Source organism: Pongo abelii, chromosome 9, assembly GCF_028885655.2.
Source record: "Pongo abelii isolate AG06213 chromosome 9, NHGRI_mPonAbe1-v2.0_pri, whole genome shotgun sequence".
NCBI classification, from domain to species: Eukaryota; Metazoa; Chordata; class Mammalia; order Primates; family Hominidae; genus Pongo; species Pongo abelii.
In genome coordinates, this window is record NC_071994.2 from 21,902,444 (window position 1) to 21,926,735 (window position 24,292).

At 48.5% G+C, this 24,292-nt stretch overlaps 2 protein-coding genes across 8 annotated transcripts in view; one reads left to right on the top strand and one right to left on the bottom strand.

Annotated features, from left to right (window-relative positions):
• SYT13 (synaptotagmin 13) overlaps positions 1-6,939 on the top strand; it is a 46,511-nt gene extending 39,572 nt beyond the window's left edge. The window contains exons 5-6 of the mRNA XM_024255947.2: positions 388-517; positions 2,554-6,939. Coding sequence (XP_024111715.2) covers positions 388-517; positions 2,554-2,858 — 435 coding nt within the window. The 3' untranslated portion in view covers positions 2,859-6,939. The remainder of the gene's footprint in view (positions 1-387; positions 518-2,553) is intronic.
• Positions 6,940-11,195: 4,256 nt separating this feature from the next.
• PRDM11 (PR/SET domain 11) overlaps positions 11,196-24,292 on the bottom strand; it is an 89,995-nt gene continuing 76,898 nt past the window's right edge. For 6 of the 7 annotated variants that reach the window (XM_054524444.2, XM_054524442.2, XM_024255899.3 and 3 more), the window contains 2 exons: positions 21,989-22,615; positions 11,691-20,839 (listed from right to left, as the gene is read on the bottom strand). In XM_054524444.2, the coding sequence (XP_054380419.1) occupies positions 18,675-20,839; positions 21,989-22,615 (2,792 nt within the window). In that variant the 3' untranslated portion in view covers positions 11,691-18,674. Of the gene's footprint in view, positions 20,840-21,988; positions 22,616-24,292 lie in introns of all 7 variants that reach the window. The other variant, XM_054524445.2, reaches the window with a different exon arrangement.

Sequence of the window (24,292 nt, forward strand, 5' to 3'; positions counted from 1 at the left end):
TCTCTGAGGCCTTAGAGGACAGAGGTGTCCCAGGAGGTTGGGGGTGACAGAAGGTGAAAGGTAATGGGGAATTCTGGCCTCCTCCCACCTGCTGCATTCTGAGTAGCCTTTCTTTGCTCTGTTTTGTATGTTGGATTTGAGTATATGGTATATGAAAAATCACATTTTGAGGCAAACAAAGAAACTGCTATTGAAGCGCATGCCACATGGAATTCCTCTGTGCCTTGCTCTCTTCTGCAAGGGTGGAGACCCCAGCATTGATGGGTAAATGGTTTCAAGGAGCCTGTTGGATGCGAGTCCAGCATGGTCCCAGTTTCAGCATTTGTTGATGGGTTGGAAGGCGTCCCCAGGTGAGACTCCCCTCCTGCGTCTCCTTTTCTGTTTCAGGAGCCATCTGCAGGAGCTGGAGAGGTCCTACTATCCATCAGCTACCTCCCGGCTGCCAACCGCCTCCTGGTGGTGCTGATTAAAGCCAAGAACCTCCACTCTAACCAGTCCAAGGAGCTCCTGGGGAAGGGTGAGTGAGATGTGAGAGGATGGCCAAGGCCCCTCCAGCTGCTGGGAGTGTGTGCTGAGAGAGGTGGCACCTGGGAGGAAATGGTCACAGGTAAGCAGGGAGGTGGAATATGAGCACATCTATGGAGCCATGCTCAGCTGTGTTCTTCACCCTAAGTTCACAAATTGATTTTTGAGGACACACTCACTTCTTTGAGTTCACATCCATTTACTCTTGGACCAATCCCATCCATTAGGACCCAAGTGTAAGCTACCTGGGGCTCTCTACCTTGGAGATCCACTATGAGAACCATCAGCCCTAACCACAGAGCACAAGAAGCCAAGGGTCAGACTATAGCCGTGGAGTGAAGGGCCTGGGCTGTCAGGAAAACCTGGCCCAGCCCTTGTCACCCACATCTGGCTGGACCCACCTTTCCGGCAGATGTCAAGAAGGCCAGGTTCTTCCCCTCCTGTCTGAACTCACCGCCACTGCACTCCCCCCACCCACCCCAGTCTCTTCTCTCTTCTCAGCCTTTGCCAACTGCCACCCTCACACCAGCTGAGTGTGGGTGATGGCAGAAGGTGTGTGGGTACATGGGCTGAGAGGCCTGAGGCTTCAGGCATCTGTGCCCCATATACCCAAATAAGCTTTTCTGCAACACCCTGGAAGCCTCAGTTTTTCCTTCTGGATACCCCAGTCCAGGTCCAGCATCTCGGAGACCAAAGCAAGCTCTCCTACATGAGCAGGAAAGCATCCTCCGTTAGCCAGATAATACCTGGACTGGAAGCCACATGCTCTTAGCAAGATATAAATAAGTCTCTATTTATAGCAGGGTACAAATAAAGAATTGTCACTGCATTCTGAATTTCAAGCAAAAGACTTGGGGCTAATGAAATCAGAAGAGTTGGTCTTGCTGGCAGGTTCCTGAGTCAAAGGTCAAAGTTCAATGCTTTTATCTCATTCCCTTTAGACAATTCTTTGCTTCTTGCTCTTTTTTATAGCTCCTGTCAGGACAATTACAGTACAACACTTCGTCTCTCAACTCTGTCTGCAGAAATAACAAACTAACCTCCCAGGGGTGATAATTACAGCAATAAATACAAAGTAACAATTATTCTCACATTAGCTTTGGAAACCTTGACTAAGTAATCCACTCCAGCCTTGTGATGTGACATGAAAGCTCGCCTGGTAACCTGTTTGTGGATTTCCTTGGGCCAGCTCTCTTGATGCAGTGCCCTGGGTTTGGGGGAGTGTGCAGGAACAGGCAGTCTGCCTTCATCCCTCTTCCACATGAAGTTGGGGGTCTTCAAATAAAACTTTAAAAAGCGCAGATGAGAAGAACTCAACCAACCAGCAGGGGATCTCCTATTTTAATAACAGACAAAAATGCTTACACCAAGAATCAAAGGGTTGAAGACTTAGGAGCTGGCTTCATTTTTCCGGTCTGAGTTTGAAATCCAGCTGCAGGACCCCTGAGCTATTGTCATGGACCTGGTTTGATGTGAGGATATGAAGTCATGTAGCAAAGGTGGTTCCCTCTTGGTACTCTAACATGCCCCAGTCACAGGCCACCCAGTGGCCAGCCTTTTGTATCGTGGTATTGGCCGTTTCCTACACTTTAGTGTCAGTTCTATGGAGGCAAGAACTTCTGCTGCATCCCCACATCTAGACCAGTGCCTGCCATAGGGTAGGCACTTAATATTTGTTGAATGAATGCATGGCCCGGTGGGGGAATGGAGAATAATCCCCAATGCAAGGAAGTGAAAGTATCCTGGATCGACTCCTAGAGTTGTAGATTGTCCAGGTGGGATGCTTTCCTGCTCGTATAGCAGAGCCTTCTATGGTCACATAGACTTGGGACCTGTGCTGGTGTATCCAGAAGGAAAAACTGAGGCCTCTAAGATGTTTGGGTATATGGGGCACAGATGTCCGAACTCCTGAGCCAGAGACATCATCTTTCCAACACCAGGAGGGAGCTTTGTCCTGGGCCCTGCCAGATCCCAGAAACTCACTCTTGTCCCTTCTCTCTGTCTCTTTTCCCCTCTGCCCCTCCCTAGATGTCTCTGTCAAGGTGACCTTGAAGCACCAGGCTCGGAAGCTGAAGAAGAAGCAGACTAAACGAGCTAAGCACAAGATCAACCCTGTGTGGAACGAGATGATCATGTTTGAGCTGCCCGACGACCTGCTGCAGGCCTCCAGTGTGGAGCTGGAAGTGCTGGGCCAGGACGAGTCAGGGCAGAGCTGTGCGCTTGGCCACTGCAGCCTGGGCCTGCACACCTCCGGCTCTGAGCGCAGCCACTGGGAGGAGATGCTGAAAAACCCTCGCCGGCAGATTGCCATGTGGCACCAGCTGCACCTGTAACCAGCTGCCTGGTCGCCTCCCTTCTTGGACAGCCCTGACCCGTACTCTGCAACCTCCTATCTGTGCCCCTTCCTCATTCTGACACCCAGAAGACAGTGACAGATGTGTTTGCAAGGCTGGGATGGCTCTCTCATCATACTCCTGTTTCTTAGAAATAAGCAAGACAGAGCAGGAAATGGAATATGTGGGTCACACTGAGGAATGCATTTTGCTCATCTGTGTTATTGAAGGAGATGCTTATCAAATGCAATTCCTACGCCTGTTTTATAGGTGGGGTTAGGTCAGATGCAGAGAAAGCTAAATGTGGGAATCATGGATGCAAAGAAGAATTTGGCTTTTTGAAAAACAAGCATTTCAAAAATGATGAAGGAAGTGAAAGTATCCTGGATCAACTCCTAGAGTTAGAGGTTGCCCAGGTGGAAGGAAACCTTAGCCAGCGTTCAATCAAGCTCACCATGCAGGGCAGTCACCCAGCAGTTGTCAAACTTTAGCATGTGAAGAGTCACCAGCAGATTCCTGGGCTCACCTGGAGACATTCCTAGTCGGTATTCCTGGTCGAAGCCCAGGAGCCTTCCTTTTTAACAAGCTGATGTAGAGGGTGGAGCACTGTACTTGGAGAAATTCCTTCTACAATATTCCACACAGGTTTTCAGCCACAGTCCTTGATGGAGTCCCAAAACCATGGTGCAGCCGGTTCCAATACTGGACACCTCAACCATCAGTGTGAAATCTGGGGCCTCAGCTTTTTAATTTAATTATTTTAATTCTTAATACTTTAATTTGTGCATTTCATAAGCCCCCTGCTCTTGGACTGAATTTTGTGATTTTATTGAAGAATTTTATTGTTTTTATCTTAAAATCAGTTTCTATTATCCTTGGGGAGACCATCCCTAACAAAGTACAGGTGGGATCTCCTGTGAGTCATTGGCTGGGTTCTGATTGCTAGATGTCACACCCACCAGCATCACCAAAGTGACTGAGATAGACCGGTCCCTTCTCAGTGTTCTAGTCACTTCAGGAGGAATTTAGTTATTGACTTAGTCTATGACATCTGGCTACATGTAGGTAGAGAAGAAAGACAGTTTTAAAAAAGAAATCAGGTCTTTTGCAACTGTGCCTCCCTCTGTCCGTTTACACTTGAATGGGTAAATAACCAGCAGCTAGGTTTTGAATTCCTACCTTGTTATTCTAAACAGATGTCCACATTGTTAATTAAATCTAAATTATAAGCCTTGCTAAGTGGATACGGTACTTACCCCTGAACCAGGATTCCTGGGTTCTGTTGTTGACATTGCCCTTTAGAACCTGTTTGGCCAGCTGTATAAGATAGGACTAATGACTAGGAAGCCTACCCCAATGAATGATATACTAGATGAAATAGTGTTCAAAACCTGTAGGCACTCTCTGGCTAAAAACAAACTCTGAGGCCACCAGCAGATCATCTTTAAGCTAAGTTACTATTTTTCACCTTTTTTTTTTAGATGGAGTTTTGCTCTTTGTTGCCCAGGCTGGAGTGCAGTGGCACGATCTCGGCTCACTGCAACCTCCGCCTCCCAAGTTCAAGGGATTCCCCTGTCTCAGCCTCCTGGGTAGCTGGGATTACAGGCACCCACCAACATGCCTGGCTAATTTTTGTACTTTTAGTAGAGATGGGGTTTCACCATGTTGGCCAGGCTGGTCTTCAACTCCAGACCTCAGGTGATCTACTCGCCTCGGCCTCCCAAAGTACTGGGATTACAGGCATAAGCCACTGCGCACAGCCTATTTTTCACTTTAGTTTGGCAGCTGAGAATGCCCAGAAAGTGCCAGAAGCATCGTGGCATTTCCAGAACCATGGATTCTGCCTTTGGACCCCTCTCTATTAATATTAAAACTCTGGGCCTTCAGATGTCACCCTAATCCCCTGCCCTAAGACAGAATTCCTGGAAAAGATGGATAAGGGCTTCATTCCTTCAACAAGTCAAGTCATACTTGGCCTCTCCCGAGAATCTGAGCAGGAGCCTTATAACCTGTGGTCATTATTTTTTCTTTCTGTACAGAAATAGGAAAGCATTAGAAATAACTTCTACCCATCCTCTGAAAAAAAAAGAAAAACTATCGAATCCCTCTTTCATGGGAAGTCTTTTGGATAATTGGAAACCTTCATCATTGAGGTTGGCCAGCCCCTGCCTAGTGTTGTGTAGGCAAAGCACTTGTTAGTGGCTTCCTATAAAATGTTTTAGAGATCTCTTCACCATACTGGTTTCTTCTGTTTGGTTGATATGGGTAAAAGAAAACAAAACATTTCCTATAAGCTGAAAGCTGACCAGCATTCTCTTCTTGGTAACATCTACTACTCCAATCTAGAAAATTTGGATTCTAGACTAAAAATCAGGAAACATGGCTTCTTATAAATCTGTGCAGCTGCCTTATAGTACCATCAAAGGAATTTCAGGTGGGCTGGGCGGGGCCCCTGATCCCAGAGTTATCAACTCCACCTATCGTCATTTGGTCATGAAGCATCCTTTCATTCTTCTTCTTCTTCCTTTTTTTTTGGGGGGGGGGGCGGGGAGGGATCTCAAAGGTTTAGTCTTCCAGAATCCAAATTAAAGGTTGCCCCTGATGGGAGCCAGGTTCCACCACAGAACATCTTAGATGTCAGCCTTGACCTCACTTAGCAGGGATTACAGAAATGAGATACATTTTGAAGGAGAGTTGTCTGTTATGTTCACTGTATTCTAAGTGCCTGGGATAAAGCTGTCTCATGGGTGCTCCATATATATTTGTTGAGTAAATTAATGAATTAAGAGTGGCTGGTGGAGTAGGCAGAAAAAGACACTGCAAATGGCATAAAAATTAGAGTCCTAGCTGAGTTCTCAATGGTAAAGGCATCAGATGTCTTAGCAGTCAAGCTAGAAATTCATGACATTGAGTATTACTATTTGCCTAATGACAATTCATTGCTCTCCATGTAAATGTAATCAACAGATGAAGAGAATATAATTGCTCTGCTTTTCCACTAAAACTGCATCTTAGTGAATTTTAAATTACCCAGAGATGTCAAACTGCCAAATCAAAATATTTCAGTAGTCTTTGCATCAGCTTACCTTGTACCAGAAACATTTCCAATTTACTATCAAATTATAGTAATTGAGCCTGTGTGAAGTACCTCATCATTTTTGAAAGGAACACCTTGTGTGATGCCAGTGAGCATTTCTAAAAAGGGTGTGAGGCAGAGGTAAAAATAAGGTGAGAGACCATTTCAGAACGCGCTGTTGCTCAAAAAGGTGATCTGGTTCTTTCTTCAGAGATTTCTATGGGGATAGAAAATCAGGAGTCCACCCTCATTAATCTGTGACTCCACCTCTTGCATCAAATCAATATCTATTTGTTGAGCACTTATTGATTAAGACCTTGCATATGTCTGTCCATTTTGATTTGAGATATAACTTTTTGTGTGGGTTGAATGACAAGTCACCCCAAACAAAGCTGGGCACAGAGAGTCAGCTAGGAGACCAGTGATTCAGGGTCCATTTCTCTTGGATGTAAAGGAGTCCTGGGTAAAATGTGGCTGTAGCCTAAACCAACTAGTCCTTGTGATTTGTTTCTGCCCTCTGTGTTTCCTGTTGTCAAATGCTAAGTGTGTGTTTTGCAGTCATGAACTAAAGCACAAAAAGACGCATGAGACATTGTAGTCATATGTCTGGTGTGACACTTTGGAGCAAAAACCTTGCAGTGGTAAATAAAAAATTTCCAACAGGGTCAGCTGCCTGGTGTTTTCTTTTTTTCCATTTTACCTAATATTTTGGCATATAAAATGCAGAAGAAATCATCTGATAAGCACTTATGAGCCACTGCCATGTTTAACAAAACTTGACAACTACAATTGAAGTACCCTCAGTGCCCTTTACTCAGAAGACCATGACCTTGGATTTGGGGTTTATCATCCCAGGCATTCCCTCATACTTTTACTACATGTCTCTATAAGCCCTGAGTTCCGTAAAGTGTTTTTAAACTTCATTTAAATTGTATCACATTATTTTGCTCAACATTAACTATTTCAGTTTCATCTGTGCAGACACATGCAGCTCCAGTTTATTTCTTTTTCACTGATGTATGATATTCCATTGTATGGATATGCCACAGTCCTATGCAGTTGATGTATATCTACATGTTTCTTTTTCTTTTTCTTTACTGTTACAAGAAATGCTGCTATGACATTCCTGTGCATGTCTCCTTGTGTGCTTGTGTGAATTTCTCTAAGATACATACCCAGGAGTGAGTCATAGAGTACTCTGTGCATGTGCATGTGTGTGTACCTTGGTGGCCCTGCTTGAGTACTGAACCAAAGAGGCTACATACAATTAGGAAAGCCAAGGTTGGGTGAGGTTTTCAGGGATTTGGCTTCATTGCTGGGGAGAAAAATTAGGTGGAAACTAGTAACTTCTCTTTCTTTAACATTCCCCAAAGAAATACTCCATCAATGGAAGGGTCTAGCAGCAGCCAGTGGTACTCATGAACTCCTGGTGGCAAGCAGGGACAAGGGGACTCCTGGACTCCTGTCATCCTAAGCCTTCCTGGTGGTCACTACAGCCCTGGCCTCTGGAGGAAGAGGGATTAAGCAAGGAGCAGGGCCTGAATTTTAAAGCTAGTAGAAAATTAGCCAGGTCACACAGAATTAAAATAGAAGGTTCTTAAATAGGATAAACAATCCATAAAGAAAGCCATGAGATGTCTTTGCTTTCCAAGTCTGCATATAATTCCCTATTTTATATTATGTATACACATACATTCTATTGTAATGGCAACTAGCGTTTAAATTTTCATAAAAAATAGGATCAGTTGGTTTTATCCCACATAGCCAAATGTTATGCAGACTATGTTTCACAGGTAACTATGAATATGGCCTGCCTGAGCCCAAAACTCATACTTAAGAGTCTGGACTGATATAAAAGAGAAATGGAAGAGGGAAGCAGAGTTCATGAGTCACTTTATACAAAGACTTTCCATTGAAATGCTTCGAATAACAAGCATTATTCCTGAGTACAAAATTGACTCATGTCTAGAGCATTGCATCAGGAGCTGGGAATCTGCAACCTGGCTTGGCTTTGTGACTGACCACCTTCACAGCCCTGGGTAAGTCACTTACCTCTGGGCCTCAGTTTCCACAACTGTAAAATGAATTTGGAGCAAATGATCACTACGGCTCCTTCTGGCTTTAACATTTTGTGATTCTATGACCTAGACTGTCAACAGCTTTTTTTTTTTTTTTTTTTTTTTAGACAAGGTCTGGCTCTGTCACCCAGGTCAGAGTATGGTGGCACAATCTAGGCTCACTGCATCCTTGACCTCCCAGGCTCAAGCAATCCTCCCACCTTAGCCTCCTTAGTAGCTAGGACCACAGGCACATGCCACCATACCCGGCTAATTTTTTGTATTTTTTGTAGAGATGGGATTTTGCTATGTTTTGCCCAGGCTGATCTCAAACTCCTGGACTCAGGCGATCTGCTCACTTTGGCCTCCCAAAGTACTGGGATTATTACAGGTGTGAGTCACAGCACCCAGCCAACAACTTACTTTTTACACATACCTTTAGCCTCCTATCTTGTGCATAAAACAAATTAAACCAACATACATGTGTACTTGCCCTCCCTGCCCCATGCCTGCCTGGCAATGTCCCCCTGGTATCTCCTGACAGTCCTTCCTGACAGCTACCCACTCCTCTAGACAACCTGCAATGGCACCTGAGGCTTCAAGTCAGCCTCTTCTCATTTGCTTAATTGCTAATGGGGCTGGTGGTAATTTTCCATCCAAGAGTTTCATTTTTTTTTTTTTTAGAGCCAATTGGAAGCATCATCATTTCAGGAGCTCTGAACTCTAGCATCTGTTCTGTCTCCCTCCTGAGGCAGACGCCTGGCAAGGATAAAGCCACAGGATGTGGCTGTGGATGGATTTAGGAAGCTGGGCATTTTCTTAGTCCAAGTGTTGGAGAACTGTCCCCTTGCTCCCCTTCCTCATCTCCTGCAGGTGAGCCAGCACAGATGGCCCCTGGCAGGGACCTCAGCAGCTTCCCCAAGCCAGAGAAGAAGACCCCTACCTTGGAGGAGGATGGGAGGAAGCCAGACTTTCTCCCAGATAGGCACCTCCATCTCTAGAAGCCAGACGTTGCTATGGAAACTGAGCTACTGGTGGCCACTGTGTGATTTGGCCCCTGTGCTCGCTCATCCCCAGCCAGGTTTGGTCTCCTGTCAGTGCAGCCTAACCACGCTAGGGCATATAGTTCCCCAGCTCAGTTTCCCAGTGCCCTTTCTTGGTGTTTCAGGACAGCCTGTTGGCAAGTGAGCAATGGCAGAAATCCTGTTTCAGAAACCTAGGGGTTCCAACCAGGGACAAGAAAGGAGGAACCTGCTTTTCTAGCCAGAAAAAACAGAACCTCTCTGCAGTCCCTTTCTCCTTGAGGGCCAGGTGAGATGAGCTGCAGGAAGCAGAACAAGGTGCCCTGAGGATCTCTCTGAGAGGGGAATGGTGATTCTCATTTAGGTAGAGGCATCCACGCCAGTTGAAGGTGTAAGTGGCTCTGTATTAAAAGTCACCCAGGGCAGCTGCAGGGATTCTGGGTGAAAGAGGATGGCAGCAGGAAACCTTGACGTTTCCTAGCACCTCATTCACCCTGATCTTAGAGGTCACAATGAGGATGATAATGATAATCAGCACCTAGTAAACCATGGCTCTGGGCTAAGCGCTGAAGAGATAGAATAGGATAAGTGACTCATCCAAGGTCCCATAGGTTGAAAGAGGCACAGGATGATTTGAATCTGGGACGGTCTAACCCTAAAAAGTCCAGGCTCTGGGGTACAGCCAGTAGCCCAGGGTCTTTATTGGAAGATCACTTACATGCATAGGCAGTAGCTTAAAAATGCTACCTGGAAGCATGAACTCTGAGAATCACCAAGCTGGAAGGAGCTGGAAAAGTTCTCTTTCCTGTAGGAACTAGGAGACACCTGGCTGGATTGGGCAGAACATTGTCCAAGGGGCAAGAGCAAGTTGGAATGGAGGGGAACTCAAGTGAGTACCATGGGAACAACCTCCAGCTTTGTGGAGTAGGGGCCGGGTCAAGGTTAGATGCAAACAGAGGTCAGGCGCAGGGTCTTTCTGATCAAGGAAGGAAACCAAGATAGAGACAGGCAACATGGAAGAACCTAGGATCTCAGCTGTGACCAAGACGGCATTGCAGGAGTTGCACTTCTATCAGGAGTGGCTTAAGTTCATTCATCCCTTCGATACCCACTGATTACATGCCACTATGTAGCTTTTCCCTTGAGGGTGTTACCATATGGAAGGGGAAGACAGACATAAAACAATCTCTGTCTTTCTCTCTCTCTCTCTGTCTCTCTCTCTCTCACACACACACACACACTTACACACACACACACACACACACACACAGAGTAATTATACAGTTTAGATAGGCTGGCCAGGAAAGACCCCTTTGAGGCTGCATTTTAGATGAGACCTAAAAGAGGAGAAGAGTTCAGTCATGTAACCATTTGGGAAAGCTATCCCAGGCAAAGGGCTCATGGCATCAGAAGATCCCGAGGTAGAAAAGAGCTTAGTGAGTTGAAGACAGTGTGGCTGGAGCCCAATGCAGGGGAGGACAAGATGAGGCTGGGAGGTAGGCAGGGCTGCACCGTGCGGGGCTGATGGGTCATAATTAGGAGTTTGGATTGAATTATAAGGCCAATGGGAAACCAATGGAAGGTGTTAGGCAGAGCAGATGCCATGACTGAATCTAAGTTTTAAAAGATCATTCTAGAAATTGTTGCACGGTAGCCTTTCAGGTCTTCAGGCAGCTGGTCATTCTCCTAAGTCCTCTCTGGGTTGGACTCAACTTGCCCTTGAATCTTGGGGAAGGAGGGACAGGAGAAGCTGAGGAAAAGAGGGAGGAAGGGAATGGAATAGATCTCACCCCCTTATCACTTCCTACAAGCCCCACTCTGGGGAGACCAACTTCATGGTGAAGTGCAAATGGGGAGTCTTTCCTTCCCTTGCTTCCTGGTGATGAAATCATTAACATGTTCCAGATACTGCTGCAAAGGTGGGTCAAATCTGTGTAGCCCAGCATGGGGGTGGGCCTGAGCCTGGTTCACTTGGGCTGATTGGGTGTGGACAGCTATGTCTCTTTTCTCCTTCTTTCCCTACACCTCCTCTGGGAAGAAGAAAACTAGACTGTTCCATGGGGTCTGCAGAGTGGCTTTCACAACAGGAGGCCTCTGAGTGATCAACCACGGGAAGGAAGCCTTCAAGGGCTGGGAGGAAAATGGCGGAAGACAGAGGTTAAGAAAAAGGAACAAGGAAGGCTTCTAAAAGGAAGACAAATGGGCAGGGCAGGGAAACTGGGAGTAGGAGGACCGAGCAGCTCAGGAGAAAAAATTAAAACATATTATGTGTCTTCACTGGATTTATACTAATTTTTGTAAAACAATGTGGGGAAAGCATCACTCATCACCCCTATACCAGTGCCAGTGACAAATCATTGAGGAAAGACCCTTCTCCAGGGACAGGTCTGCAAGTAGAGAACCATGCCAGGCAGCTTGAGGGAGAATGAGAACAACAGTTTATCTGCAACAGCCCTTGTGTGCTGCCTCCAGGAGATTCTTGTGGGATGAATGCATATGGGGGCAGAGAGATTTATTTTAAACGGTTTCGGTCACACCTCTTTTGGCCTGCCTGGTGGGCGAGGCACGTAGGTTACTTGCTGGAAGGAGACTCTAATGGGGGAACAATGAGAGCAGCAAGAAGGGGCTAGTGGCCTCTTCTAGTTCCTTCCAACCTGGCAGCAGGCAGGCTCCTATCCTGACACCTGAGCCCTTGCGGTGGGGCCCGTTCTGAGTCAACCAGAGCACAGGCTGGGGATAGAGGCAAGGAGGCAGCAATTCAACAGTGGTGAGTAAATTTAAATGCTTTTATTAACAATCTTCTTACATTACAAGGATAATACGACAAAAAGAAAGTTTCTGCGTACATATTATGATAAACCAACATAGCTCTATTTGTATCCAGTGTTCTAGGTCCCGTCACACAGGTACTATAAAGCGTAGTCTGCAAAATAATAACATCAAGAGGTTTTTTTTAAAGAAAGAAAGTATTAACATATTAATATGTATGTGATAATAGACTCCTAGGTATTTCCCCCCATCCCCACTTATTTTTCCTTTGTGATTGACATGAAAACGGTTCAGCAGCGTGGGGGTGGAGAGGAGAGAGACGGGGGCTGAAATAGACGGAATCAGACTGCTGGTTCTTCCGGAGAGACAAAAGTGAAGACTGAGAGGTGCCCGAGGGCAGCCTGGCCTTTGTCTTTTGGTGAGCAGTATTGTGACCGCTGTCCCCCTCTGGACAGAGGGCTTGGTCCTTTGACGCCCCTGGCATGCTCTCTCTCTGAGGTACAGTGCATTGTGGGATTGCTACCTGGGGATGCCCATCCCCTGGCCGTGGGTCTGGTCCACTGCAGTGGGAAGGAGGCTCGGCCCGGCCTGGTATCTCTTGAGCCAGGTACTGGAGGGTGTCCCAAGACCCAGTTGGCAGCTAACTGTGGCTCAAGGAGGTGGGCATTGGCAGAACAGACCCGCCCTGGGCTGCAGGTGGAGGGGTGGGCCTGCTGGAGACTGAGGTACTTGTAGGATGGTGGGGAAGAGCAAGACAGGGGCAGAGGAGGCTCAGGATGGGAGCAAATGCCCCTTCGGACCCCAAAGGCGGAAGGCTGGTCTGGAGAGAGGGAGCATGCAGCTGCCCTTGCTCCATCATCCGGTGCCTGGTCAGGCCCTCTCTCCTACCTCCAGGAGGAAAAAAACAGAGAGAGGAAACTGGGAGCAAATGGGCTTCTGGGTCCCGTCAGGGCTGCACAAGCCCTCCGTCATGCTGCCAGCTTGCACCGGTGCCCCCGTGTGGCCCCCAGACATCCCCGCCCGGCCCGGGCTAGGAGCTGGTGATAAACCCAGGGAGGCGCCCTCCCCAACGAAAGTGGATGAGCTTGGGGTATCCCAGCTCAGCCTCTGCCTCAAGTCACAGAATGCGAACAGTGTATGTGAACTAAACCTGCCTGTTACGGCAGGAGTGGGGTAAGGGCCACGGGGCCTCTGTGAGGGAGGGGGAACAGCGTTGTCCTGAGTACAGCCAGCAGCAGCTGCTGCGCGGAGCGGGCTGGGCCAAAGCCCTGCTTCTGGACTGGAGTAGCCATTGAATTTATGAGTGTGCAGATATGTCTCTCCCACCGTGTCCTGCTAGCTGATGCCCCCTGCCCTGGCCAGAAAGCCTGTGGATGCTCACGCTGCCCGCGTCCTCTCCTCCTGACAGTGGTTGAGCAAGTGAGGGAGGCCAGGACGGCTGCACTTCAGGGGCTTGGCCTCTAGGGGCAGCAGAAGCATCTAAGAGGGCAGGGGCGGTATCTTTCCTGGACCAGCTCTTGATCCAGTTTGCAGCTTTCTTATTGCCACTGACGCTGCTCAGTCCTGGTGGGGGAGGGTTTTGAAGGAGTTTGTGCAGTGGTCCCTCCACCAGGAGTCAGAGACCACGTCCTACTGCCAAGCAGCAGTGACCACCTAAGCGTAGGCTGTGGTGGTGGGGAGAGGTAGGGGGCACCTCAGCTGGAGCTCAGGGGGTATCTCCTTCCAAACTCAGACCAAGCCTGTGGAAAAGGAGAGAAAGTGCATGGAGCGAGCCGGGACCCAGCCACTCTCCTCTCCAACACTCCGGGTAGGAGGCCCCCTTGCCAGCCAACCCTGCCTGCTGGCCTTGCCCGGCTCCCTCACCGAAGGCCGTGCTCCCTTCCCCTTTGCACAACACAGCGCCAGTCTTCCCACTGCTCTCACAGCTCTATAGACTCTATTTTTATATCTATTTAAAACATAGAAATGTATAAATATATAGGATATTATTTATAGATATATAGACGTGATTTACTCTCTTACTCTGTGTGTATACGTACTGTATATGTCCATATATACAACATATATGCTGTAGCATCTGTATTCTACACTGCACATACCCCTGCTTCCATGCACTCTCTCCTAGGGAGACTGGATTGCATAGGTATTTCCAGGGCGATACCACTTGAGGGGGTGGGGGGGAAGGGAGTGCCAGATGGAAGTGGAGGGGCGTACCATTTTCCTCCCAAAAGGGCACTTTTTCTCCCTCTGGCTAACATGCAAAGATTGCCTCAAAGGCTCCTTAAAAATATCACAGCACCATCCACTCAGCTCAAGCACCCTAATCAACAGACGGCAAGAGAAGGGCCCCCACCAAGTGGGAGATGGATTTCCCTCCAAGCAGGAGAAGGGCCGTGCCAGTCTCTTGGGTCCTCCTGAGGACTAAGGAAGAGGCCAGACTAGAACCCATGACACAGCACCACCTCCCCAGAAGACTGGTGTCTGGAATGGGCACACCACTGCCCTCTGAAAACCCCTTTCTTGTCTGAGGAGGACTGGCCTGCCTGTTTCAGCTGCTCCAGCCTGGCCTGGCTAGATCTGCCTCTTGAAGCAGGGAGGGGGCACAAGTCCAATGCCTTCTGCCAAAATTGGACCTATGGGCCAAGAAAAAGCATGAATTCGACTTGGAAATCAACCCAGACTGAAAGCCAAAAGCAGACCTAGGTCTAGAACTCCCATTCCTAGAGAGGGTAGAAGGAAAAGTGAAAGGGGGGATCCAGAAGAGGGAAGTTATACTTCAACCCCTCCTGGGTCCCATCAGGCTCCAGGTGATCAAGTAACATGGCACCAGCCCCTCAGTGCCGGCTGGGCCAGGGCTGTGGGCTCACAGCAGGGTCTCAGCTATTGTTTCCAGCCTTCTGCATGCTTTCCCCCATGTTGGCACCACCTCCAAATGAATGGAAAACATTTAAACATTACCTTAAGTAATTACAAGGTACTTTTCCTAAATTAAAGGGTTGGCATAAGCAACTCAAGGGGAGGACCCCCTCAGCAAAACAACTCAACTTGGAAACATGTGGCAGAGGCTGAGGTCAGAGACCCCCAAGTGCCATAGATTCCGGGGCCCAGCACTGAACCTTGCCATCCAGGGACCCTGGAGCTTGAGCCTGCTCTCAGTCCCAAGTGAAGATGAGGAAATGAGGATATGCCTAGAATCACAAGGTGTCATAGGCCAGTCATTAAAAAAATTAAATTAAATAAGGCTGCTGTTTCTGATGCCTGGACTCTCATATTCAACCAGGCGGGCAAAACTTGGGGATTCTGACATGGCAAGAGTTACAGACATGACTGGGCTGTCCTCATGTTTCACAGATACTAGATGGCAGTGGATTTTTTGTTTTGTCCTCCATGAAGGAAAAGCAGATCATGTTAATCATAAGGGCTCTGGCTCCCAGGCTCTGCCAGGTATTGCCTTGGCACAGTTGGCCACAAACCTGGGCCTCAAGGTTGATCTTACTTCACACCATCCCTACGAGCCAAAAAAAGTCACTAATCAGCCAGCCCAGTTATGCCAAGTCTCAGCCCCAGAGACACACTTCATTCTAAGGCTGTAGTCATCACTCCTAAGCCAGAGGCTGAGTTAAAGGGCTCTGTCTTGTCTGAAGTAACAATATTTGGGATGCACCAACTGCTTTTCCACAGTTCTGTATACACATCAAGGGGAGATTAGGTTAGCCAAGCATATGCTCCCTGGGCTAGACCCTGAGTGTCCCATCAGTCCAAGTCCTTCTCAGGCAAGCAGAAGAGTGGGAAATGCCTATGACAGAAATCATGGGTAATCACACGCAGAATTCACAGGACAGAAGCACTGGGCCTCCCAGGGAGCATCCAAGCTGAGAAGAGACCCCGTGTAAATTGCAGTGGTGTATCACCCAAATTATTCCCTGTCCCACGGCAATGTGGCCTACAGAGTGTCTGCCACAGCCCTGGCATGGCTAAATTCAGCAGGAGCCACAAGTACCCAGAGTTTTAGGGATGCCCTAGCCTAACTTCAAGACCACCTGAGAGGTTAGCTTTTCCAAAGTCTGGTGGCCAGCTCAGGAGGTGACCCCTGCAGCTGCATGCTGTGCATAGCAGCTCATTCTGCTAGGCCAGAAGCGGGTCACCTGCTCTCAGCTTTCTCAGGAACTACAGGGTAGGCACTGGCACTGGCCCAAAAGCTTTTCCCCTTCTAGCTGAAGATTTTAGCTCATTTTGGCCATGATCTCTTGAGAGGAAAAAGAGTAGCTCCAATTGACCAGGTGCTCAGGAAGACACTGGTTCTCTCTTCCTGGTTTTCAAATGAGCAGGAGCCTTAGCCTGCTCCTCCCTACCCATTACCCAATGTAAGGTGTTAAGGCAACTGTTGGCTAGAAGAAAGGATCCCAACCTACTGTTTCTGCCCTCACCAAGCCCTATCTTGCCAGCCATCTCTGCCCTCAACCCTTCTTAGTCTCTGCAATGTTCAGTGAAACTCCCCAGACACAGCAGTTTGCGTGTGTAAGGGGAGAGGAAGTCCCGAGGCTGGGGCTGGGCCAGGTGGGACCTGGTGCTTTGCAACAGCATCCCACTTGACCATAGTTAGGTTTTGACCCTGATGGGAGGAGCAGATGGAGAGAGACATCAGTTTAAAGTGGGGAAGTGGAATGGGGGTGGGAACCTCAAAGCCTCAGAAGGGGGCTTTCAGCCTTTCCTTGCTAGATCCTGCTAACTGTCTTCTTGCTCAGAGGAGGGTGGGGAAGCATGTGTGCAACTGGGGTGGGAGGTGGGGTGGATGTCACCAGGCAGGGGTGCATTGATTTGTTGAAGAAGGCAGCATATGAGGCCTGGCAGTGGGACAGTTGGAGGAACCCATTTTTTTTTTGTTTTTTTGTTTTTTAACATGCTACATCACTGTTGAAAACAAACAAAAATGTTTCAAAAATAATATATAATATATATAATATATTTATATAATGAAAAGCTATTGACTAGCAGCAATGATTCTAAAGTTATCTTAGCACCAAGACCATGGAAGTGAAGGGGAAGGGATTGGTGAGGGATGAACGGACTGGTGGGACCAAGAAAGGGCTATAACATGTTCAGTGTTGATGACATTTCCACTATGGTTCTCAGCGGTGGCATGAGGCCTCAGAGACAACATAAACCAAGAAGGAAGGAAGCCACCACAGTTTTATAATGTCTGAACCAAGCAGGTTGAAGACATTGGGGCCTTGCCTGTGGCCAGATAACACCACCCTCTGACAACCAAGAGATGAAGCTCTCAGCAGAACTGACCACATGTATATAATTCAGATCTTCCTCCCTCCCCAAAAATGACCTGCATCCACGTGATAGGATCTCTGCATATAAAATATGCATAAATCAGATGTAGGAACATGAACAGAAGTTTTTAACAGCTCACGCACATTTTTTAAAACTCCCTTGCGAGGTATACCGGTAGTTAAATGAATGAAAGAGCATTGATCAGACTCCTCTAGTTTAAACCACTACTTGCCCCAGGGAGTAGGCAAGTGGCTATTTCTAAAGCTTATATTGTATATTGTGATTGTGTGTGTGTGTGTGTGTGTGTGTGTGTCTGTGTAGGCTGATGCCTTTGAGAGTCCTCTCTTCTTTTCTCCATTTCTTTAGGATATCTCTACCCTGTTCAAAAAAGGAAGAGTTTACAGGCAGAGACACATTCCCCAGTTTCCTATGACCATGTAGCATGTTATCAGCCTTGTTGCAAACGGAGGACCACATCTCTACAGACTCTCATTTGAGTTATGCATAACTTAGGGCACAATTTGCATTGACACCTCCTGCCACTGAACTATAGCAGGCATTTCTTGATTATTAAAGGAAAAAAAATACCCTCAACACATGATACGATTATAAAGAAAAAGTATAAATAATCCGTGTAACTCGAATATGTACTTTTCATTTTACTTGTTTTTTAGCCAAAAATCACTCCCCTGTTGGGGTCTGGACTTCTTGGCTCTTCATCTCCCCAAAAGCCCTGGATTGGAATGGAATTATATTGTTTTATCCTCCACCTCGTAAAAACAGGAATGCTAAAAGCTTACCCCTTCTCCCTTCCCCAGCATTTCAAGCTCGGCGGTGAGGCAATGTTGCCTTCAGTATAATGGGTAATATTGTGAGTTTCCAGGGGGGCTGGAAGGAAGGGATCCACAACCCAGGGATGGACGAGGCAACAGAGGTGAGGTGTGGCAGTGTCACAGTTTGACCGACACTTTTGTTTGTAGGACAGTGAAGGAACCCTTATCAGGAAATGAATAAAAAAAGATCTCAAGCTGAAGTCAGGTGGGGAGGGAGAAAGGTCAACCCCCCCACCTCCCAAATGCAGACAGACAACCCACCCTGACTTAAGTCAGAGATCTGATTCAGCCGGACCAGAATGTCAATGAGGAGGCCGAGGAGCTCCCTCCCATCATAAAACCAAATGAAAAAAGAAAAGGCAAGAACATAAACCCAAACCCAGAGCCCCGCCACCCGAAAATGAAAACATAAACAAAATGAGCTACCTAAAGGTGATGACAGAGACCTGTCATTTTAGCTTATGCTGTTGGTGGACAGTAAGATGGGAACACAGGAGGCCCCAGCACGTGCTTCTGTGAGTGAAAATGAGTTGCCATGTATGTTGCAGCTGCCAAATTTTGTAGACAAGAGTCAGTTTCCAACATTTTTCCTTTCTGAAAGCTCCCAGTGGCTTCTGGTGGACGCGTCACCTTGGTTTCTAAAAATTTTCAGTGTGAGTTTATATATATATATATATATAATATAATATAATATATATTTATATAATATATCAAAGCTTATGAGTATAGATTAAAAAAATATTCAACAGCTTAGTGAACTCTGCAGCGCCAGCTCCCTAAATATCGGGGTAAAACTCCGTCCCGTGGTCCATGGTCTGTAGCGCTGGCTTCTGCTCCAGCACAGACATCCTACTGAGGACTTCTGCGGACAGCGCGTAACTGTTCCCAGACTTCTCCTCAAACCAGCTGTCCAGGGCTCGCTTGGCATCAAAGCTGGCGATTGGCGGTCCATTTACAGCGATTGTCAACAGGTCGCTAAGCTGCTCCAGGGTCAGGCGGGAGCGGTGGTTTTTGCGAACTCGCTGGAGGGCATTGCGGCCTTTCTCGCAGCAAGCGGTGGAAGTGGGGAGGACTTTAAGAACCTGGATGATCTTGTTCAAGAGTGGAAACCTCTGTTTGTACTTGCAAATGTGGCTGATCAGGTCTTTGAAGCCATTTTTGGTGTAGTAATCGGCCTTGAGTTCTCGCCACTCCATCAACAGACTACCCCGGGGGTCCAGCCCTTCCCTACAGACATCCCGGGAAAAGGTCGGGATGGCCTCCAGGTGATCAAATATTTGCACCATATCCTCCTTGCCATAGCTCATTAGCTCCTCACTGCTCCTGGGCCAGGCAGCCAGGTCAAACACCTGGCAGGCCTTCACAAAGATCCGGCTGCGGGAGTCAAACCTCTGAGCCAGGATGACCTGGGTCTTCTGGCAGATCTTCTCCCTGATGGATTGGAACTTGGCTTCAGCCACCCTGAGGTTCTTCATGGCGATCCCGTTGAAGCTCTCTCGGAAATTCTCCTCGAACTCCTGCAGGTATTCTCCCGGGGAGTCAGCCAGCCGGCTGATCTCTTGGATGGCCTCCTCGATCTTGTCATCCACCTGAGACACCAGCAGGTACTCGCCCTGGAAGATGTAGGCCAGGCGCGAGAGCACAGCGATCACGTCCAGCAGGAAGTAGATGAGCTTGATGGACTGGTAGTCCATGAGGAACTGCAGCAGGGCCAGTGCGATGGCCGAGGCGTCTGCCCGCTGGGTCTGGCTGCTGACCTCCTTGAGATGGGCCACCACCTCCAGGTAGTCCTTGATGAGAGCGTTGAGGACGTTCTGCTCACCGATGATCCACCGCACTGCCCGGATATCCCCCAGGAACTCCGTCTCCTCACAGAGGGTGGCCGCCGTGGACCGCAGCTCGCACATGAGGCGCGGTGAGTAGCGGTAGAAGCTCAGCAGCTGCTTCAGGTTGTTCTCCAGCTCCTCCAGGCACGGGAGCTCCTTCCCACTGATGGCATCCAGGATCTCCAGGTGGGGCCGGTGCACCATGAAGGGCAGGCACAGCAGCCAGGGCAGCGTCTTGCGGATGGTCATGAACATGCTGGCACGGAGGCTGGCTGTGATGTTGGCTCCGTCTACACCCAAGCCAACAGTTGGCTTTTCATCCTGCAACCGGATGCCCAAGGCCGAGAAAGCCCGGTCAAGTGCCTGGAGATAGCTTTCTGTGCTAGAGAATCCCAGCTCCTGCAGGGACAGGAACTCTGTGGCCGGGGGCCCATCACTGCTGGTGTACTGAACATAGACAGCCACAGTGTCAGCCAGCAGGTCATCGCTCTGCCCATCCAGGATGATGCTGAGGCAAGGTGATTGGCGGATGCGCTCCACCAGGTCTTCCCGCAGGGCCCGGGCAATGTGATGGATGAGGATCTGGCAGTCTCCCTCGTTCATGTACTGGTCCACCACCTTGAGCTCACACTTCCTCAGCAGCTCCGCCAGGGGCCGGAAGTCCAGGTAGGGCCTGCCCTCCAAGGCCAGGTGGTAGGCGGTGTTGAAGAGCAGGGTCATGTTGCGACACATCTCCTCTGTCTTCTCTGGGTGCATGCGGAGCTTGTACAGCTGCAGGCACTTCTTGTGCAGGTTGCTCTGGCTGTGCAGTTTGATGGTGTGAATCTTAAACTGCTTAGAGCCGATGATGAAGGCTGAGGTGCGTGAGGACTGCACCGTGTACTGGCGGCAGACGTGGCACCACATCTCATTGAGGGTGGGGGAGTACCGCAGGAACCAGAACTTCTTCAGCCATTCCTGCTTAAAGCGCCGGATTCGGCGCCCGGTGGCTGATGACATCTTGGAGGGCTCATCCGTCGCAGTCATCATATCATTGGAGACAGATTCATCTGCTGAATCAACTTCCTGGTCATCGTCCTCCATGATGGCGGGGCCGGAGACCATGCTCTCTGAGGCTGAAAAACAAATGGGAAAGAAACATTTATACCTGGTGGAAAAAACAGGCTTTTCCAAAATCCAAAGGAAACTCCTGGAAGGTAGGTGCCACACCATGGGAAACAGAAGTCCGTAGAAGTCTATGACGGATTGAATCCCAGCCCAGAATTAGTTTATGAGCACTCCTGCTTGCCCATGTGACTTTTACTATCCCTGTGATTGTCCATGGTTGCCTTGTCACACCCACCAGGTTCCAGGCTGCCTACCCTTGCCCTCCATGTGTGGGTGTTTGAGGGATTTAAATGCCCCCTATCAACTGGACAGCACAAGCTAGGAGAGTAGATCTAATGGAGGAAGAAAAGCACATCACACATTCCAAAGTTATATAGCAAGGACTTGGGATTCATTTGCCCTTCATTAATGTGAACAAAGGCATCTTGGATATGGCCCCAAGTGATTTCAGGATCAAAATGCAGTTTAGTTCAGATGCATGCTTTGAATACAAGAAACACCTCATTCTGAGCTAAGGGATGTGGTTAAAAGAGTAAGTGCTATGTAAACAGTCTCCCTCAGCTGCAGATATGAACTAGAAAACCTCCCTAGTTGTCGACCAACTCTAGAGATCCAGGTAGCCAACAGAATAGGGCAAAGCCATGCAGGTGAATGGCCTGGATTCCCTCACTCTCCATCCTTCTAGAACTCCAGGCTAGGGAACTGGGACCATGTGTGGCAGGACAGAGATTCAGGAAGAGAAGAACAAGGCTGTGTTCCTGGACTAAGTTAGGGAAGCCATGAGATCTCTCCAGGGGGACACCCTGCTTGAGACTGGGGACGGAGAAAGACTGGGTTTAGAAATTGGGCTTTGGGGTAAGACACCAGGACCAGAGAAAGGCAACGGGTCAAGAACACAGCACACACCCCTTCTGCAGCGGAACTTCCTTTATTGACAAGGAGGATACAAGGGCAACATACGGAGCACCTGGCAGAGCTGCCGACGGGCCTGCCAGAGACACTGAGGACCTGGGCTCCCACCCACGGAGGTAGCTGCCTCCACGTTACACTCCTCAGGTCTCCCGGAAGGTGGTTTCCACAGAGAGCTTTAGGCTACCCTCCACACAGCCCACTGCGTGCTCTGCCCTCTGACAATAATCTCATCCAAACCAACTTACCTGCAGGGTCCGAGAACTCTGGGAGCTCCAGTACCTGTGGTGGCAATACAGGGGGCTCAGGAAGTTTCCCAGACTTAAGCATGTCTAATTCTGCCTGGAGCTCCCGAACCTTCTTCTTTAGGCGAATACAGTTAGGGCAAAAAGAGGTGGTGGGAAGTTCATGAGGGTCAGATGCAAGGGAGGCCTCGGCAGGACTGTCGGCCTTGAATGATGAAGGCTCCTCTTCTTCATCCTCCAACTGGCCTGGCTCCTTGGAGACCCCCTGGGGGACCTTCCAGTCCCCCTCCCCCTGGGTCCGGCCTATATTCTGCACACCATGGGTCATTGTTGTTGCACACCGACTGTAGGCGTCATCCTGGTACTTGGGGACTTTCCTGATGACCAGTGAGGTGCTCAGGGCCAACTGGTGGGCTTCCACCTTTGCAGATTCCAGTGAGGCCTCCAGAACATCCTTGAAAATCAGGTCAATTTTCTTCTTCTTGGCTTGGGGGTGTACATCCCCCTCATCAAAGCCACGCTTGTAGGGACTTTTTCCCTGTCTCAGCACAGGGAGATGAATGGGACCCCTCAGGTCTTCTGGGTTATCCAGAACCTGCTCAGACTTCTCCCTCTGCAACCTCTTCTCTCCTAGGAAGGAAAACCAGGGTGTAAGGAAATGGGGAAAACCCCCAAATTGGAGAAACCAACAGAAAACAAAGCAGGCCTCCTGTTAGGTCACCTGACACATCCCTCTAGATCTGGGCTTTTGGGGCAAGTGTTGCAAAGGGGAGATATGAATCACTCAGTGGTCCATCAGAGCTAGACTTGTAGGACCTGAATGGTGGAAAGACCTTTTATAAAGAGACAGTTTCCAAGAAGCCTCATGTCCACAAGCTCTACGGTTATAAGTTAAGAGAAATCTATAAGGGAGAGTAATTGAGCATTCTTTCCTATGACCCTAGAAAACAACATCCCACTTAATCACACTGGGTGGTGGGAACATACCTCAGAGCCAAGTGAGTAGCAACTCCCCCAACCTTTGCAGCTTCCCCTCAGCCCTAGCAATGACAAGATGGCTGCTTTGACTTGGTAAAAGGTACACGTGAAACACCATAGGCCTCACTCCTTCCTCCTCCTTCGTTGCTCTGGAGACAGCCTACTTAAGGCAAAGTCCATCCTATGGCAACTGTCCTTTCTAATTCTCCCAGCAATCAGCAGACTAGGAACATGTGAGAAAGCATGATCTGAACTTCTGTTGTTCTCACTAACGACTAAGGGCAGAAGAAAGGGGAAGATAAGGAGACCTATGGTGCTGAGGGCTCCAACATGGCAGCCTCCGACAAGATAAAGGACAAGGTAGCCACAATGACCCAAAGCAGTCAGGAAATATAGCCGTGTCTCCTTACTTGGCAATTCAAAGGACGTTTCCTTGCCTATTTCTATCATGTGAATTACTTCAATTCACTTTGAATTACTTTCAATTGTTTCAAAGACTTTGGTGAGCTCCTCAACCATAAATTATTTTAGACTGATTCCTTGTTTTTAATTTTTATTTTTTGAGACAGAGACCCACTCTGTTGTCCAGGCTGAAGTGCAGTGGTGCTCACGCAGCCTCCACCTTCCAGGCTCAAGTGATCCTCCCACTTCAGCCTCCCAAGTAGCTGGGACTACAGACACAAGCCATCACACCCTAATTTTTGTACTTTTTGTGGAGATACGGTTTTGCCATGTTGCCCAGGCTGGTCTCAAACTCCTAGGCTCAAGCCATCTGCCCACCTTGGCCTCCCAAAGTGCTGGGATTACAGGCATGAGCCATGGCACTCAGCTAGCCTGATTCTTTAAAAATTACCAACATAGTTTCATAAACTGTTACAGAAGTGCTGATGCTTCCTGGTGAGAGATGCTAAAAAGGCAGAGGAATCTCTTCAGCCCTTAGAGGGTCCTGAAAGTAGCCTACGGAACTCAGAAATCTCAAAGGTTTCCTAGACCAGGTGCAGGGGCCCTAGGTGACGTGCCACTGAACAATGACTTGAACTAAACTGTACTTAGGCTTCTGATGGCTCCATTTGCAAAAGGCTTCTGATTGAAGGCCAAGGGTTTGCCATAAGCAGTCCAGATGTTCCACGCCTCGTTTCCCATAGCTGGCATGGGTGCTGTGCCCTGCCCCATGTTTGACTTCAGGTTTCCTTTAGGTTACAGCACAAAAGGAAGTTATCTATTCAGGATGCACCTTTTCTGTCCTCACATGAATACTTAAGGAACAACTTCATCTCCAAGGCTTCTGGAACCCAGGCAGCTCCCCACAGCCTGCACTTCTATATCAGC